The 15,633-nt window shown below is 39.5% G+C and overlaps 1 protein-coding gene across 1 annotated transcript in view; it reads left to right on the top strand.

Annotated features, from left to right (window-relative positions):
* The window catches only part of TM9SF2 (transmembrane 9 superfamily member 2), a 74,873-nt gene that overhangs the window by 47,736 nt on the left and 11,504 nt on the right, over positions 1 to 15,633 (top strand). The window contains exons 9-13 of the mRNA XM_033177360.1: positions 171 to 279; positions 6,353 to 6,485; positions 9,409 to 9,528; positions 11,558 to 11,615; positions 14,818 to 14,977. Coding sequence (XP_033033251.1) covers positions 171 to 279; positions 6,353 to 6,485; positions 9,409 to 9,528; positions 11,558 to 11,615; positions 14,818 to 14,977 — 580 coding nt within the window. The remainder of the gene's footprint in view (positions 1 to 170; positions 280 to 6,352; positions 6,486 to 9,408; positions 9,529 to 11,557; positions 11,616 to 14,817; positions 14,978 to 15,633) is intronic.

The raw sequence follows: 15,633 nt of genomic DNA, 5'->3' as shown, positions 1-15,633 counted from the left end.
AGAGGGAAACATGAAAGAACACAGTTTATTGAATTTGTTGGATTTTAGGTAGCTTTCATTTTGATTTTGATTAAGACTACTTTAATGTTACTCAGTAAACAGTTTTTAAAAGAGTTTTACTGTTCCTAAGATTAAGCTACAGATTACTCATAATGTGCTTATTTCTACAGCATTATGAATTCCCTGGTCATTGTCCTCTTCTTATCTGGAATGGTAGCTATGATTATGTTACGGACACTGCACAAAGATATTGCCAGATATAATCAGATGGACTCTACGGTAAGTGGAAACATTTTGGTCTTTAATGTGCCCACAACACTGTTTATAGTTATTTTGCGAAAAGGTAAAATAATAGCTTTAGAATCTGCCTTTAAAACATTCTTCTACAAAAAAAAAAAAAACAGAAACAAAAAAGAAATTCTTCTCAAAAGTTATCTTGAATTCACATTTTCAAATAAGAAAGCGATACTTAACAATAAATATTCTTGGCCGGGCACAGTGGCTCACGCCTGTAATCCCAGCACTTTGGGAAACCGAAGTGGGCGGATCACCTGAGGTCAGGAGTTCAAGACCAGCCTGGCCAACATGGCAAAACCCCATCTCTACTAAAACACAAAAATTAGCCAGGTATGGTGGCGGGTACCTGTAGTCCCAACTACTTGGGAGGCTGCGGCAGGAGAATTGCTTGAACCCAGGAGGCGGAGGCTGCAGTGAGCCGAGATCGTACACCAGCCTGGGTGACAGGGCGAGACTCTGTCTCAAAAAAAAAAAAGAATTGATCCTCTAGAAATGGAGTCAGCACAGCCTTGGGAGCTGACCTGCTCGCAGCCTCCTCTGTGGGAATGGACTGGTGCAGCGGGGGGTGTAGGTGCAGTTACAACTCTAAGTTTTCTCCATCCCTCACACATACCCGTTTGTGAAACCACAAAGTTGAATGGAATAACTCCTAAGCAACTTTTATTTGTGTGGTTGTTTAATTTTTTAAAGTTAATTTTAATAAATTTGTATCATTTCAACCTTTTGGTATATTCAAAATAATTGCATGTCCCAGTCTCTTTAGTCTCAAACTTTTTAAGTTGCACAATGTTATACATTTTCTACTCTTCATTTCATGGCAGCATAAGAAAAGAATTTTCACAAGAATCACATAATTTGGAATGAATGGAAAAAACCCAGGTTTTTATGTATTCTCTTCCCCCAGTTTCTTCAGCCTCCTCTCCCCCAACCTCTCTGACCTGTTCTGATTGGGAAAAATATATATGAATATTTATAAGCTTTTTAACATTTGTACTCTACAGTCTCTTTCCTATGATTTTTATTGATTTTATGTCTTATTAAATATTAAAGTGATTTAAAAATTCTCTGCTCATAATTGGCTGTTCCAAATAATTGCTGTTAATGGAATTTTGTCTTAATTTGCACAGCGTCGCCATGTGGAACCGGGCTGCTGGTGACCCTGCTTCCACTCCTGTCCTACTTCCCATCTCTTAGCACAGCAGTCAGAGTGAAACTGCTCAAACGAAAATCAGATCATTTCACTCCTGAGCACAGCCCTCCAGGGACTTCTCTTCATGCAGAGCAAGAGTCAGAGGCTTTACAGTGGCCTGTAAGGGCCCACATTACCTCAGCACTCTGCCGCACCTGTGCCAGCTATCTTGCTGTTCCTCAGACTGGGCAGACACAGGTTCCCACCTCAGAGCCTTCACACTCACTGTTCTATCTGCTAAGAATGTCCGCCCCTCATTTACATGGCTAGTTCCCTTACCTCCCTCCGATCTTTACAAAATGTTATCTTCCCATTGAGCCCCTCCCAGCCATCGCGTTTAAGTTACATCCTGTCCTGCACACACCCATACATCCTGTTTTTCTGTATAGCGCTTATTGCCGTCTAATGTACAGTGTATTTTCCTGACTTGTTTTGTTTATTGTCTGCCTTCCTAATGAGATCGTGTACTCTTGAGAGTAGAATTTTTCTGTTACATTCACTGTGGTATCTGGTGTTTTAAACAGAGCCGAGCTTATAGTTGGTGCTCAATGAATATTTCTTGAATGAATGAATGAATGAATGAGTGAGTCACTTCTTGATGTACGACTTACTGATGCATTGCTGGGTTCATGATAGGAAACAGGTATTCAAGGACTCCTCCTGCTCCAACCCACTGCCCAAAACCAGGAGCCAAGGCTAGAGCAGGAAACATTGCATGCCTGAGAGGTGCCCCGACCCTGTGGTTCAGTGTTGTTTTTGAGTCTTTAACCGTTTGGAAGGCTGTCTGGTGGGTCATTTACAAGGAGCTGAACCTCAGGCTCCTGGATTAAGCCTGGATTCTGAAAGGGGGGCCAATTGGTTCTAGGTTAGTGAGAACCTCTGATTCTGGGCAGAATCAAGTAGAAAACCTCTGGGAAAAAAAGTCTCCCAAATTTAGATTCACAGGATTCTTCTAATTTAAGGTCAATAAAATATGAGCTACTAGTTGGAAATTCACAAAATTTATAGTAAAGGACAGATTTAGACCTCTGGAGATTCCAGATACTGGAACTCTTCATTGCAAATAAAATATATGAAAAAGTAACAGCTCAGAATTTCTCAGAATAGATGAAAAGTAAAATCCCTAGATATAGGAAACACAGTGTATCCTAAGCAAATAAATAAAAAGGAATCCACATGTAGATCAATTGTGACAAAACTATAGAACCTTAGAGAAAGGAGAATATCTTAGAGTCCAGCTCAAGGGAAAAAAGACTCAGCATCTACAGAGGAAAAAACAATTAGATTGACAATGGAAACTCCAAGACTAAGTATCATTAAATTGGCGAGAGTAATTACCTATTTACATAGAATTATATACACAGAGAAGTTATCTTTCAAAAATGAAGATGAGGCCAAGGTGAGAGAATCACTTGAGCACAGGAGTTCAAGACCAGCCTGGGCAACATAGGGAGACCCCATCTCTACAAAAAAAAAAATTTAAAAATTAAAAATTCATTGGGCGTGGTGGCTCACGCCTGTGGTTCTAACTACTTGTGAGACTAAGATGGAAGGATCACTTGGGCTCAGGAGGTCAAGGATGCAGTGAGCCGTGATCACACCACTACACTCCAGCCTGGGCAACAGAGACCCTGTCTCAAAAAAAAAAAAAAAAAGATGAATGAAGGCAAGGTGTTTATCTTTTACAGATGAACAGAAACAGTTGACAACAAGCTGACCTTCATGGAAAGAATTTATAGAAAGCTTGAGCAAATAATAAATAAATGAAGTGAATCCTCAAGGGAGATTTAGAAGGATTGGGGAACAAAGAAATTCCAAGTAAACATTTTCTGTGTACAATGAGTCTAAATGTAGAGGTTAACAAATGTATATCAACAGGAGAAAAACAGATGCTTTACTGAATGGTATTGGGGATAAAGTGGGTGGTCACCTGGGGGAGAAAAGGTAAATTCTAACTTTATTACCTAAAATAGTGATTTACATGAAAATGAATCTATAAAACACTAGAAGAACATATAGAAAGTTATGTTTAAATCTTAGAGAACGGTAGAATTTTATGAGTATCACAGAGAGACAAAAGCCATAAAAGAAATTATTGCTCTGTGATTGTTGTTTGTTCACCTGGTACGTTGGCAGAAATTTAAATGTTTGAAAAAAGTCTGTGTTGGGGGATTGAGGACATGAGCACTTTGATACATAATGTATGAGGATGTAAAGAGATACAACCTTTGGAGAACAATTTGACAGTACCTGTCTTAGTTTATAATATAAATTGACCCAACAATTTCATTTCTAGAAATTAATGAATGCAGAAGATTTAAATTTTTTAACAATAAGCATGTGATTTTTTATAAATAGCAGAAGAATATAAACAACCCAAATACCTGTCAATAGGGGACTAATTTTAGAAATTATAGAACATCCATATAGTAGAATATAATTACTAAAAAGAATGAGGTAACCATATATACAAAGAGGATATTGTTAGACTAAAAAAGCAAGATAGGAAAAATGTGTATAATATGCAACCATTTTTGTAAAAAAAAAAATCTATTCATACATTTGTTTATATATAGGTAGAATATCTCTGCAAGAATAACAAGAACCTAGTCCCATTGGTTTGCAGCAGAACAAGGGGCCTTGCTCCGTGGGGGAAACTTAGTTTTCACTTACACCTTTTGATATTTTTAGTGCCTACTTAATAAAAAGTGATCAGAAAATGGCCCCTCTTAATACTACCCCACCTAAAAGAAGAGATGCGTATACTTTTCCTCCCCTACTTTTTAAATACACATTCTCAAAAGTAAGGAGATTAGTGTACCCACACCCTAGTCCAACACTTAATCATCTCAGGTTCAATCTTGTTTCCATCTGTGGAATGCCACTTATGCCCACCAGGTTTTTTGAAGCCAATCCCAGATATAGTTTTAATTCACTTAGAGCCTGCATACTTCTAATAATACTTCAACTTTGTACATTCCTTGTAAATGACCAAGTGGAGTCCAATTCCCAAGTGTAGGAAAGTATTTTGTACCAAAGGGAGGAAAATATTTTGATTTTTACTATTGCCTTAAAAGTTAGACATTTTATTTATTTATTTATTTATTTATATTTTGTTTTATTTTTTTTTGAGACAGGGTCTCACTCTATCATCCAGACTGGGGTGCAGTGATGCAATCTTGGTTCACTGCAACCTCCGTCTCCCAGGCTCAAGCGATTCTCCTGCCTCAACCTTCTGAGTAGCTGGGATTACAGGCACGCGCCACTACCGCCCAGCTGGTTTTTGTATTTTTAATAGAGACAGGGTTTCGTCATGTTGGCCAGGAGGCTGGTCTCGAACTCCTGACCTCAAATGATCCACCTGCCCTGGCCTTCCAAAGTGCTGGGATTATAATCTAGGCATGAGCCACAGCACCTGGCCTAGACATTTTAAAAGCAGGATTAATGCCTCTGTATAATTTTCCACATTTCAAATTTCAGCTGATTTATAGTTACTTAAAAAAATGTAAATTTAATATATTAGTAATAGCATTGTCTACTGCTTGGAAAGATAGTATTTTGAATGGGGAATCGAGGAGGAATGCCGATTACCCTTGAGGGAATGTTGACAGAGGAAGCTGAACAAGCAAGCAAGGGCCAGATTCCAGTGGTCTTATAAGCTGTACAGTTTGAAGGTCATTGAGAAGCTGCTGAATAATTTTAAACTGCAGTGACATGGCCAGATGTGTGTTTTAAGGAAATTACTTTGAATATTATGTTGAGAATTATCCAGTGCAGGGCAAAATTGGAGGTTTAAAGACCAGTCAGGATGCTGTTACAGAATTCCCGGAGACTGAGGATGGTGGCAGGGAGGAAGGAGGTGAGTGGACAGATAAATATGGAGGATGTTTGGGAGGTGAGGTGGAGCTGATTGACTGGCTGGCAGTGGAGAGTGTAGAAGCTGAAGAAAAGTCAGTGAATGACCCCAGGTTTCTGGTTCAAACCACCGGAATGATCACTCTGGCTGCTGTATTGAGGATCAACTGAATGGTGGCAAGCACAGGAACAGACAGGTTTAGTGTATATTCGGTAGTCAGGTAAGATGGGATGACTTGAACCAGGAAGGTGGTGGCATCTTATGGATATATTTTGGTGGTAGAACCATAGCATTTGTTAAAAGGTTGTGTGCAAGGTAGGGAAAGAAGGGAAGAATCATGGATGACTCCAGGGTTTGGGGGACTGAGCAGCTGGAAGGATGGAGTTTTTATCTACTGAAGGAGTCTACAGGAAGAGCAGATTTAGATGGGGGAAAGAGAATCGAGAATCTGTTCAGTTGTGGATAATTCTGTTCAAGATGTGTATTAAACAACCAAGTGAAGCTGTTGAGTAGGTACTTGTGTATGTGTCTGGAGATCAGGGCTGCAGTTTGGGCTGGTGACACACTTACTAATATGTTTACAGCCATGCTTACTGTATTAGCAGAGTAGCTAGAATAGGAGAGCTAATGCCATTTTCTTATTGTCGAGATTATTAAGAGTAGGATGAAGAGGATAGAATGTGACTAAAAATTGTCATCAAGTCAGATCACAAAGCTTGACTTAGAGTAGAACTAGGTAGCAAACACATTGTCTTTGTAAAGTTTCTCAATAAGTATATTTGTAGACCTTAATGTCATAAATTCAAGAAACTGACATATACGTTCAACAAAGTCATATTAAGCTCCATGAGTCAACCTGTATTCTTCAAAATTGAAATAGATACTAACATTTTTAAAATAAGTTTAAAAAAACCTTTTTTCTGTAACAGCATTTTCAACAGTGAACAAACTGTCTATAGTTGTCTTGTTGATACCATAAGACAATTGAACTGATTTCATTCCCCTTTTAGGAAGATGCCCAGGAAGAATTTGGCTGGAAACTTGTTCATGGTGATATATTCCGTCCTCCAAGAAAAGGGATGCTGCTATCAGTCTTTCTAGGATCTGGGACACAGATTTTAATTATGACCTTTGTGACTCTATGTAAGTGTTAACTGAAGTTTTTCTGGCCGGGTGCGTGGTTCATGCCTGTAACCCCAGCACTTTGGGAGGCCAAGGCGGGTGGATGACGAGGTCAGGAGTTCGAGACCACCCTGGCCAATATAGTGAAACCCCGTCTCTACTAAAAATACAAAAAAAATTAGCTGGACATGGTGGCAGGCGCCTGTAATCCCTGCTACTTGAGGGGCTGAGGCAGGAGAGTCACTTGAACTTGGGAGGCGGAGGTTGCAGTGAACTGAGATTGCGCCACTGCAGTCCAACCCCGGGCGACAGCGCAAGACTCCATCTCAAAAAAAAAAAGGAAAAAAAAAAACCCACAGGTTTTCTAAGTGGGTAGGTAAGCCAGATTATTTCTGAGAGTCCTTTAGGTTCTCAAAATCTAAGTGACTTGGGGCAGGGTTAGCTGCACCCAAAGACTGACTCTTGGTTTCTCCCTTCAGCTCTTCCTAGACGAAACCTTTGTCAGGAAAGCACTGGACTGGAGATGAACATCAGCATCTGAGTCTAAACAGCCCAGAACCAGGACCATTTAGGGTCTCTTTTACCCAGCCATCGTGGGCAGGCACAGTCTGGTTAGGGTTCCAGGATATTCTTGGCTTCCACAGAGGGAGGAGAGTAGGAAAAGGGGGCATGGGGAAGGAAGCACTGTGTAGACCCTTCTCACCTGGGGAGGATTTAGGAAGCAGGATCTCCTTCTTTAGAGAAAGCGAGTGTGTAGAAAAGACCTTCCTTCCTCCATAAAAAGAATATTTTTGAGCTACCTCAACAACTTCAGAAATTGTATTTAAATTTTTGCCAACTAGGACAATCTTCTTTTTTTTTTTTTAAATAGATGTTTCTTAGAGGTATTGATAACCCCAGGGGTTGTTCTGAAACTACCTCTGTGTATACTTAATTCCACTGTCTTCTGGTTTTCTTAATTGGAAGAGAAAAAATGTTTATGAATAGAATTTTCTAAATTTTACCTTTTTAAATGTATTTTACTTTATTGATGCCTACTACTGATAAATAGCAACAAATGAATATACTGGGAGAATTCAGAAACCTTTAATAATTTTTTAGTAAACATTTATTTTTTTATGTTTGATTACATATTAAATACATACTACTATAGTGGTTTTTGTTAGTAAAGTTTTTCCAAATTTTTATGATAAAATTAATTATATAAATGCTTTGCAGAGAGCAGTATCATTTCCAAATGTCTGGCACTGAATAAGTTTGGGAACCACTGACTCACACCTTCAGGCTCAATTTGAAGACTGACTAGAACATCTCTTTTTTTAATCTAACAACTTAAGGAGATACAACTTTGATAGGTAGAGCTAGAATTTCTAACTAATGTCATACTAAAAGGAAGTAAGTTGTGCTAAAGAGGATAGGTCAGGAAAAGGTGTCATAAAAAAGGTTTGGACAGAGGGTAGGGTGAAGGCACTGGATGACAGAGAGCCAAACTAGACTTAGAGCAGAATGAATACTTGAAGATAAACTTCTGCTTTCTTTCTTTCTTTCTTTTTTTTTTTTTTGAGATGGAACCTCGCTCTGTTACCAGGCTGGAGTGCAGTGGCATGATCTTAGCTCACTACAACCTCCGCCTCCCTGGTTCAAGCAGTTTTCCTGCCTCGGCCTCTGAGTAGCTGGGATTATAGGCACCTGCCACCACACCTGCTGATTTTTGTATTTTTAGTAGAGACAGGGTTTCACCATGTTGGCCGGGATGGTCTCCATCTCTCAACTTCGTGATCCACCCGGCTCGGCCTCCCAAAGTCCTGGGGTTACAGGTGTGAGCCACCACACCTGGCCAACTTCTGCTTTCAAGTCTTATTAGGAGCTGTCTTCTGCGATGCTCTGATCTTTATTGGGGTCAGCTAGAAAAATGAACTTTTAAGGAAGGAAAGTTTCAGAGAATCTAGGATAGAATACGATGGGAATCATTTTCCTTGAGTCCTCAAATAGGAACTTTCTGCTGAAGGGCAGTCCAGTTTTCAGGTGGGGGAGGAGAAAGGGGTTGCATCTTAACTGAAATCCTGGTACATCTTCTAAAGCTACCCTGATGTGTTTCCTGCTGATCATGACTCTGGTGCTCATCAGAGGTGTGTGTGTGTGCTTGCTCACATATGTGCTTGGTCATGTGTGTTTTGGGGGAAACAATGGGGATTTTCTTGCTGCTGGGTTTAGAAAGCCACCTGAAACTCTTCTCGGCAGTATCCTACTTGCCTTGGGATTCTGAGCACCTTATAACTTCTAAGTCCCAGCTTAAAGCTGGGAATTTCTATGGATATAATATAGCATTTTAATTCTCGTTAGTAGGAAGGCTTATATGGGGAAGAGCAAACAAAGCTAACCACATGAATAAGGTAGGGCCAGGGTTTCCCCGCATTGCTGACCAGGTCCTGCACTTATTTGTGAAAAGCTAATGGCCCTATGAAATCTGTCTCCCTCATTTTGTTCTTTGATTAGATTCTGTATGTCTCTTATGTTTGAATGTTGTAAGGTTTTGGGTTTTTTTTTTTTTTTATTAACCCCCAGAGGACCCCTATATTTTTAATGAAAGAAAAGTGAGAATATTTCATAGTGGAAACGTTTTCATTTATGTTAATTTTAAAGGCTGTACTTGAATCTCAGAAGAGCCAGATGCACTGCTGAGCATCCAGTCTGATCACAGGAAGGATGAGGTCTTCTGGACTCTCACAAGAAACTTCTGAAGTGAAGTTTGCCTCATCTATGATCAGATTGGTGCAGTACATTAAATATTACTAAAATTGAGTAGAGCTGCGTGGTAAGAGAGCACATGGCTTTTCATGAAGTTGTATTTTTTTCTTGTTTAAAAAACAACAGGGTTTCTCTATCATGTCACAGCAAAGGAAACAGTAATAACATGTATAACCTTTCATGATTTGTGTTTTAGTTTTCGCTTGCCTGGGATTTTTGTCACCTGCCAACCGAGGAGCACTGATGACGTGTGCTGTGGTCCTGTGGGTGCTGCTGGGCACCCCCGCAGGCTATGTTGCTGCCAGATTCTATAAGTGTAAGTCAAAGCCACCGTGACTGGTGTCTGATCAGGAAGGGACTCTGCCGCAACTATAGGTCTGACCTGGGTATCCGATGGTGATGCTCTGAAAATAGTGTGTCTCACAGGGGGTTTTAGTTACAAGGAGCCTGCTTGGTGATTCCTTTTGTGACATGAGTGACTATCCCAAGATTTATTTGTTCGAAAATGTTTAGTGAAACAAGCAAATTGTGCCACTTACCCACTATCCCCTCCCTCTTTTTTTCTTTAAGCTTTGGCTTAACAGGTTGGGCTGAACTTAGAGATGCTGTGTTCGTAAACGCACATATAGACTAATAAAGGGGAAAAGTATACAAATGAGTATCACTGATTTTTTTCACTAAAACAAGTAGTATATCTAGATGTACTTTTTCTTACATATGAGAGGTCGTACTTACATTGTATCCATTTAATATTTATAAAAAACAGTTGAAAGTAAACAAAGATCTCACTATTTTGGAGAGCTGGAAAGTTACTTTTGTAATTGCGTTAGTCACAATCTCTTGTGTTCTTGCTTTCTAGAAGTAAAATAAAGTTCAATGGAAAAAAAAGGGTCAGGGCCACAGAGTAAGGCTGAGATGGGACTGGACGGCTTAGAAAGCAACTGACAGGGTCAGCAGGGACCAGAGCTGGCCTCCTCGGGAATGCCACAGTCTTGTCTGGGATATACAGTGATTCCCCACGGTCTAGCAATATGAAAAACTTTTGAGGTGAAACACAGTAGACTTACATGGATGACCTGAAGGTGGGGTTGGGTAGTCTCAGCCCCAGGTAGAAGATTAACTTAGACCTTGTCAGACACAGTTCTCTCTTGAGTATGTAAAGCCCTGTATGTATGTGTGTTTTAAGTGTGTTTTAATTTCTGTGAATTTTGTCAAGTTCTTTCTTCCCCTTTACCAAAGGAGATAGGATTAGGGTCATCATATGGATTTTAATGCATCCAAAATACAGTCAGCCCTTTGCCTGCCACACCAGCCTCACTTGATGCCACACTCCCCCTTTCTCACCATTTCAGCCACACTGGCTTTCTGTGGGTTCCTCGGCCAGGCTGCCTGCCTTCCCACTCCCATCCACGCTCCTCTCACTAATGCCTCCTCATCCTTCAGGTCTCTCAGCTGCAGATCGTGTATTACCTGAATTTTGACTGGAATTGTAGTAAACCCAGAATTAATCATTTCATAACAGTCTGTTTATCAGAAACACTGTGAATTCAAATCATGATACATATATATGATTTTATGTATATATAAAATTTCATTATTCTAGGGCAAGTGGCACTTAAACTTGCCTATGAACTATGTTAAAACTTTTTTAAAATTCACAGCTGTTCTGAGATCTCAGCCAGTTTCATTTCTGACTTTTAAACTGGGAGCAGAGGTGTACTTTCATTTTTCACTCTAGCTACCTCAGTATTTGAATTTTTTAAACTGGAAAAAAAAATTGAAGAGAGGCAAAGGAGAGTAAAACATATATTACAAACATGTTCTGTCAAATGGTCATAACCTTTCTACTCTTCTTAGTTGCCTCACCTGACACACGCATTTCCTAGGAACCACAGTTCCTCCTAGAAACCACAGTGCTAGAGGAAGAGTCGGCCTGCTGTGGAAATGTAAATGTGTTGCACCTCAGGCTTGACGGTTCCTAGTTTTATAACAAATTCTGAAACTGACTGCAAGATAAGTGAGAGTCCCGTGTCCCCTTCTTGTACATAGGCCCATTGATTGATACTGGCTCAGGATTTAAGAATTCTTTTGGTTGTGAGGGGGAAAGAGGAACTGAGCTTGATGACTTGCCTCTGATTCTCTAGAGCAGGACTTATATAGGGAATCCCATGCTGTATGTCGGATTTGGATTATTTAATAAGGGAGTATCACATCATATTTCCGTTTTCTAGGAATGAGTACTCAGTAGTATCTGACAGTTTTGCAGATATCAGACTTGTAATATGGATATTTGGTTTGCTTTAAAGAAAAATCTGTGTTTATACCACTCTTGTTTTCTTCTATAGCCTTTGGAGGTGAGAAGTGGAAAACAAATGTTTTATTAACATCATTTCTTTGTCCTGGGTAAGTGAATTTTTCAAGAATTACTTTCTTAACATAGTTACATGTTAGTCCCCAAATTTTCAGTCCTTGAGTCTTTAATCCTCTGTGTGTCTAAATCATGTACCTAAGAAAGTAAATTTAATTTTCGAAAAGGGATAAAATAAATATTTTATAAACATTTGCCAAATGATTACCACATGTCTTATCTGGGGAAGGTACCTTTAGACATGAGAAATGTTTTAGTTCCTTCTCTTCAAAGTCTTTCTATTTCTTGGTTTTTAGTGGTCAGTCTGACATGTTGTTCTGTAGGGCTGTATTTAAAGCTTTTGACCCAGTCACGGAAGGAATCCGCACCTGCAGATAGTTTAGGCAAGCATATGTTGTCCCGTTTCTATCCAAAGCATTGCTGCTTTTTAGAGTTTATTTCATTAAATAAACTAATATACACCAAAAAATAGAAAATAAACAGCCACCACAAATCCAAAACAAAACAAAAATCCTTCACTCTCTGAAAACGCTTCTCCTCTCAATTATCTGATGTGGTTCTGGTTCTAGAAACAGAACCCACTTCCTCCCAAACCTGCACATTTCTGGTGGGCAAGAACTGACATGTGAACAGGCTACACCAATAAAGAAAGCCAAAGATGATGAAGTCTAGAAACCAGAACTGTTCCATTTGCAGGCTAGAAATGCAAGCGTGCTGGCAGCAGCATTTTAATACACATTTGGGATAAATATTCTGTCACCTCCACCGAAGATTCACAGCCTTCTTGGTTATGGGTTCTATTCACATTTCTATGCTTTTCTCAAGCCATGTCCTTTGTTTTCTTTCCCTCTGTCAACTCACGAAGGTGTCCTTCCTTACCAAGACTGTGATTTCCTGCAGAATCTCCAAATCTTGCTTTTCAGGCACCTCTCCCTCCAATCTCACACATCTTCCATTGCTCCCTTCTCCCCTAAAAAGGGATCATAAGCATCTTTTCCTCTTATTTCTATCTCATTTCTTTTCTATTCCCAACAAAATGCCTTGAAAAAAATAGTCTATACTCCTTTCTTCTCATTTTCTCAGTAAACATTTGCAGTGTAAAGCCACGTCATTCGTATTTTTCTCCGTCATTTTACTGAAACTTTTAAGTTTACCATTTTCAAATCTAGAAACCATTTTCTCTCTGCCTCTCTATATTGTCTAACATTGGAATACCTTCTCCTTGAAACTCCTTACTTTTTTGGCTTCATAAAAATTATCCTGTGCTGGTTCTTCTTTTATGTCTCTGATCAACCCTTCTCTGATTGATATTCTTCATCCTACTCTTAACAGTAGGTGTTCACCAGCAGGTAAATAGAGCATGCTAAGAACTCAAGTATTCAGGGGCAGGGGGACTTGGTGTTCACCTAGGAATAGAAAGATCATTTAATAACAGGAAATCTAGTCATATAATTCTACATAAATAAACACCTGCATATAATTACTGCAACAGATGCAGTAAAATGACCTTTGATAATATTGAGCATTGTTTTCAGGTTTTAAAAAAATTTAATAAGGAAATGTTTCCTTGTATTAAAAAGAATCTTATCTCTAATGCAGAACCAACATCACTGATAATAAAACACTAGGGACATTCTCAGTAAATCTCTTTCATGACTTGTTATTTAAGTTCTGTTCACAGTAAAGGAGGAAACAAAAAGGTGGATTTCATCTTATTATTTATAGATGACATTATTTGTATACAAAGAACACCAACAAATTTTAACTGTAAAACTTGTAGAACTAATAAAAAGAGTTTGGCAAAATGGCTAGGTATCAACTAATATTCCAAGATCCTAAATATCACCATTAGCCAGTTAAATGTTTTTTTTTTTTTTTTTTTTTTTTTTTTTGAGACGGAGTCTCGCTCTGTCACCCGGGCTGGAGTACAGTGGCCGGATCTCAGCTCACTGCAAGCTCCGCCTCCCGGGTTCACGCCATTCTCCTGCCTCAGCCTCCGGAGTAACTGGGACTACAGGCGCCCGCCACCTCGCCCGGCTAGTTTTTTGTATTTTTTAGTAGAGACGGGGTTTCACCGTGTTAGCCAGGATGGTCTCGATCTCCTGACCTCGTGATCCGCCCGTCTCGGCCTCCCAAAGTGCTGGGATTACAGGCTTGAGCCACCGCGCCCGGCCCTAAATGTTTTAATGGTAGTGGTAGTTGTGCTGGAAGAGGGCTGTATTCACAGAAAACCTATACAGCGCCTGAAATAACCTCTCAAAGTATGCACAATCCATATGACAGGCCTACAAGGTTATTAACTCGAAAGAGATGGAAATTTGCCATGTTTCTTGATGAAAAGATCAAGTCCCATGAAGGTGTTTAGAGAGTCCAGCAGCTGCTGGGATGGAGAATACAGAAGTAGGCCCTGTATCCATGGCAGCTTGCTAGATGTGGCACCTGGAGCCAGAGGAGCTGTTAGATAAGTGATGATGGGACAACTGATTCTCTTCATGAAGGGAGAAAGTCGTCAGTTCTAGGTGGAGTCAAATCTAAATGCACCAGGCGTAACTACTATGTGAAAATATGGAAGAGCAGCTTCATGATCCCAGGTTAGGGAAGGCTTTCTTCTCTTAAGCAGAGTGCACAACGGATAAAGAGGAAAGTGGTCGCACTTAAAAACTGTGTGGGTTAAGTACAGTGATTATTGTATGATTACAACCATATTTTAAAAAATGTATTCAGAAGAAAGACCTAACGGAAATTAACTACACACATTTAGATGTTTGGGTTCAGAAAAAGCCACAGACTGTGGCAACAAGACGTTTAACAAGGAATTAGTAAGTAGAGTATGTAAATAACTTACATACATGACTTGGCAAGACATGCAGGCCAAGTGAAAACTGAGCAGTGGATATCAGCAGCCCGTCACAGAAGGTAAAACCAAAAAAGCCAGCAAACACCAGACACTTGCTGCAGTTTTCAATAGGAAATACAAATTAAAACAACAGAATTGACAGTTGTAAGTATAATGAAAATATGTAAAGAACTGACTTTCATGGGCTACTAGTAGGAGTTTAAGTCAGGCAAACCCAATCTGAAGAGCAATTGGGTAGTTTCCAGTCAGGTTTTACATTCACACATCCTGTGATGCAGCAATTCCACTTTCTTTGTATATGTATTTTAGAAACATAGAAGTTGTAATATCCATTGCATACTACTGTTGCATTTTGTTATCTCTGGTGTTGTGTCTTTCAGGATTGTCTTTGCTGACTTCTTTATAATGAATCTGATCCTCTGGGGAGAAGGATCTTCAGCGGCTATTCCTTTTGGGACACTGGTTGCCATATTGGCCCTTTGGTTCTGTATATCTGTGCCTCTGACGTTTATTGGTGCATACTTTGGTTTTAAGAAGAATGTAAGTTTATAGGTGTTAACTTAGGTGAATTTTAGCTGCAGAAATTAGCATATGCCATCTCAAAAGATATCATAGAAGTATGTAAAGATGTAAACTTGTCCTTTAGGATCTGGATTTCATAGAATATTTTTAAAATAGTAGTATTATTTAGGAGCATGGTAGAGAGGTTACAGATCTAAACTTAGGTTTCAAATTTTTTTAAGTAAATAGAAGCTAATATAGATTAATTGGGAAAGAAATGCTAATATAAACTAATGAAAGCATTCATTCATTTCATTCATTCATTCATTCATTCATTTAGAGATGGAGTCTCATTCTGTCACCCAGGCTGGAGTGCAGTGGCACCATCTCGGCTCACTGCAACCTCCACCTCCGGGGTTAAAGTGATTTTCCTGCCTCAGCCTCCCGAGTAGCTGGGATTACAGGCATGCACTACCACACCCAGCTAATTTTTGTATTTTTAGTAGAGACAGGGTTTCACCATGTTGGCCAGGCTGGTCTCTAACTCCTGACCTCAGGTGATGCACCTCTCTTGGCCTCCCAAAAGGCACAAAGCTTAACTAAGTAAGCAGAGAGGGTGGGTTAAGAAGTCACTATAAGAAAAGTGGCTGCAGAGTAAAAGTAGCAAATGTTTGTGATTGATATGTAGCTTTGAA

This window comes from Trachypithecus francoisi, unplaced genomic scaffold (genome assembly GCF_009764315.1).
Source record: "Trachypithecus francoisi isolate TF-2019V2 unplaced genomic scaffold, Tfra_2.0 Lachesis_group18, whole genome shotgun sequence".
In the NCBI taxonomy this organism is placed as follows: Eukaryota; Metazoa; Chordata; class Mammalia; order Primates; family Cercopithecidae; genus Trachypithecus; species Trachypithecus francoisi.
Note: the sequence above shows the minus strand (reverse complement) of the source record. Positions and strands in the feature narration are given on the sequence as shown.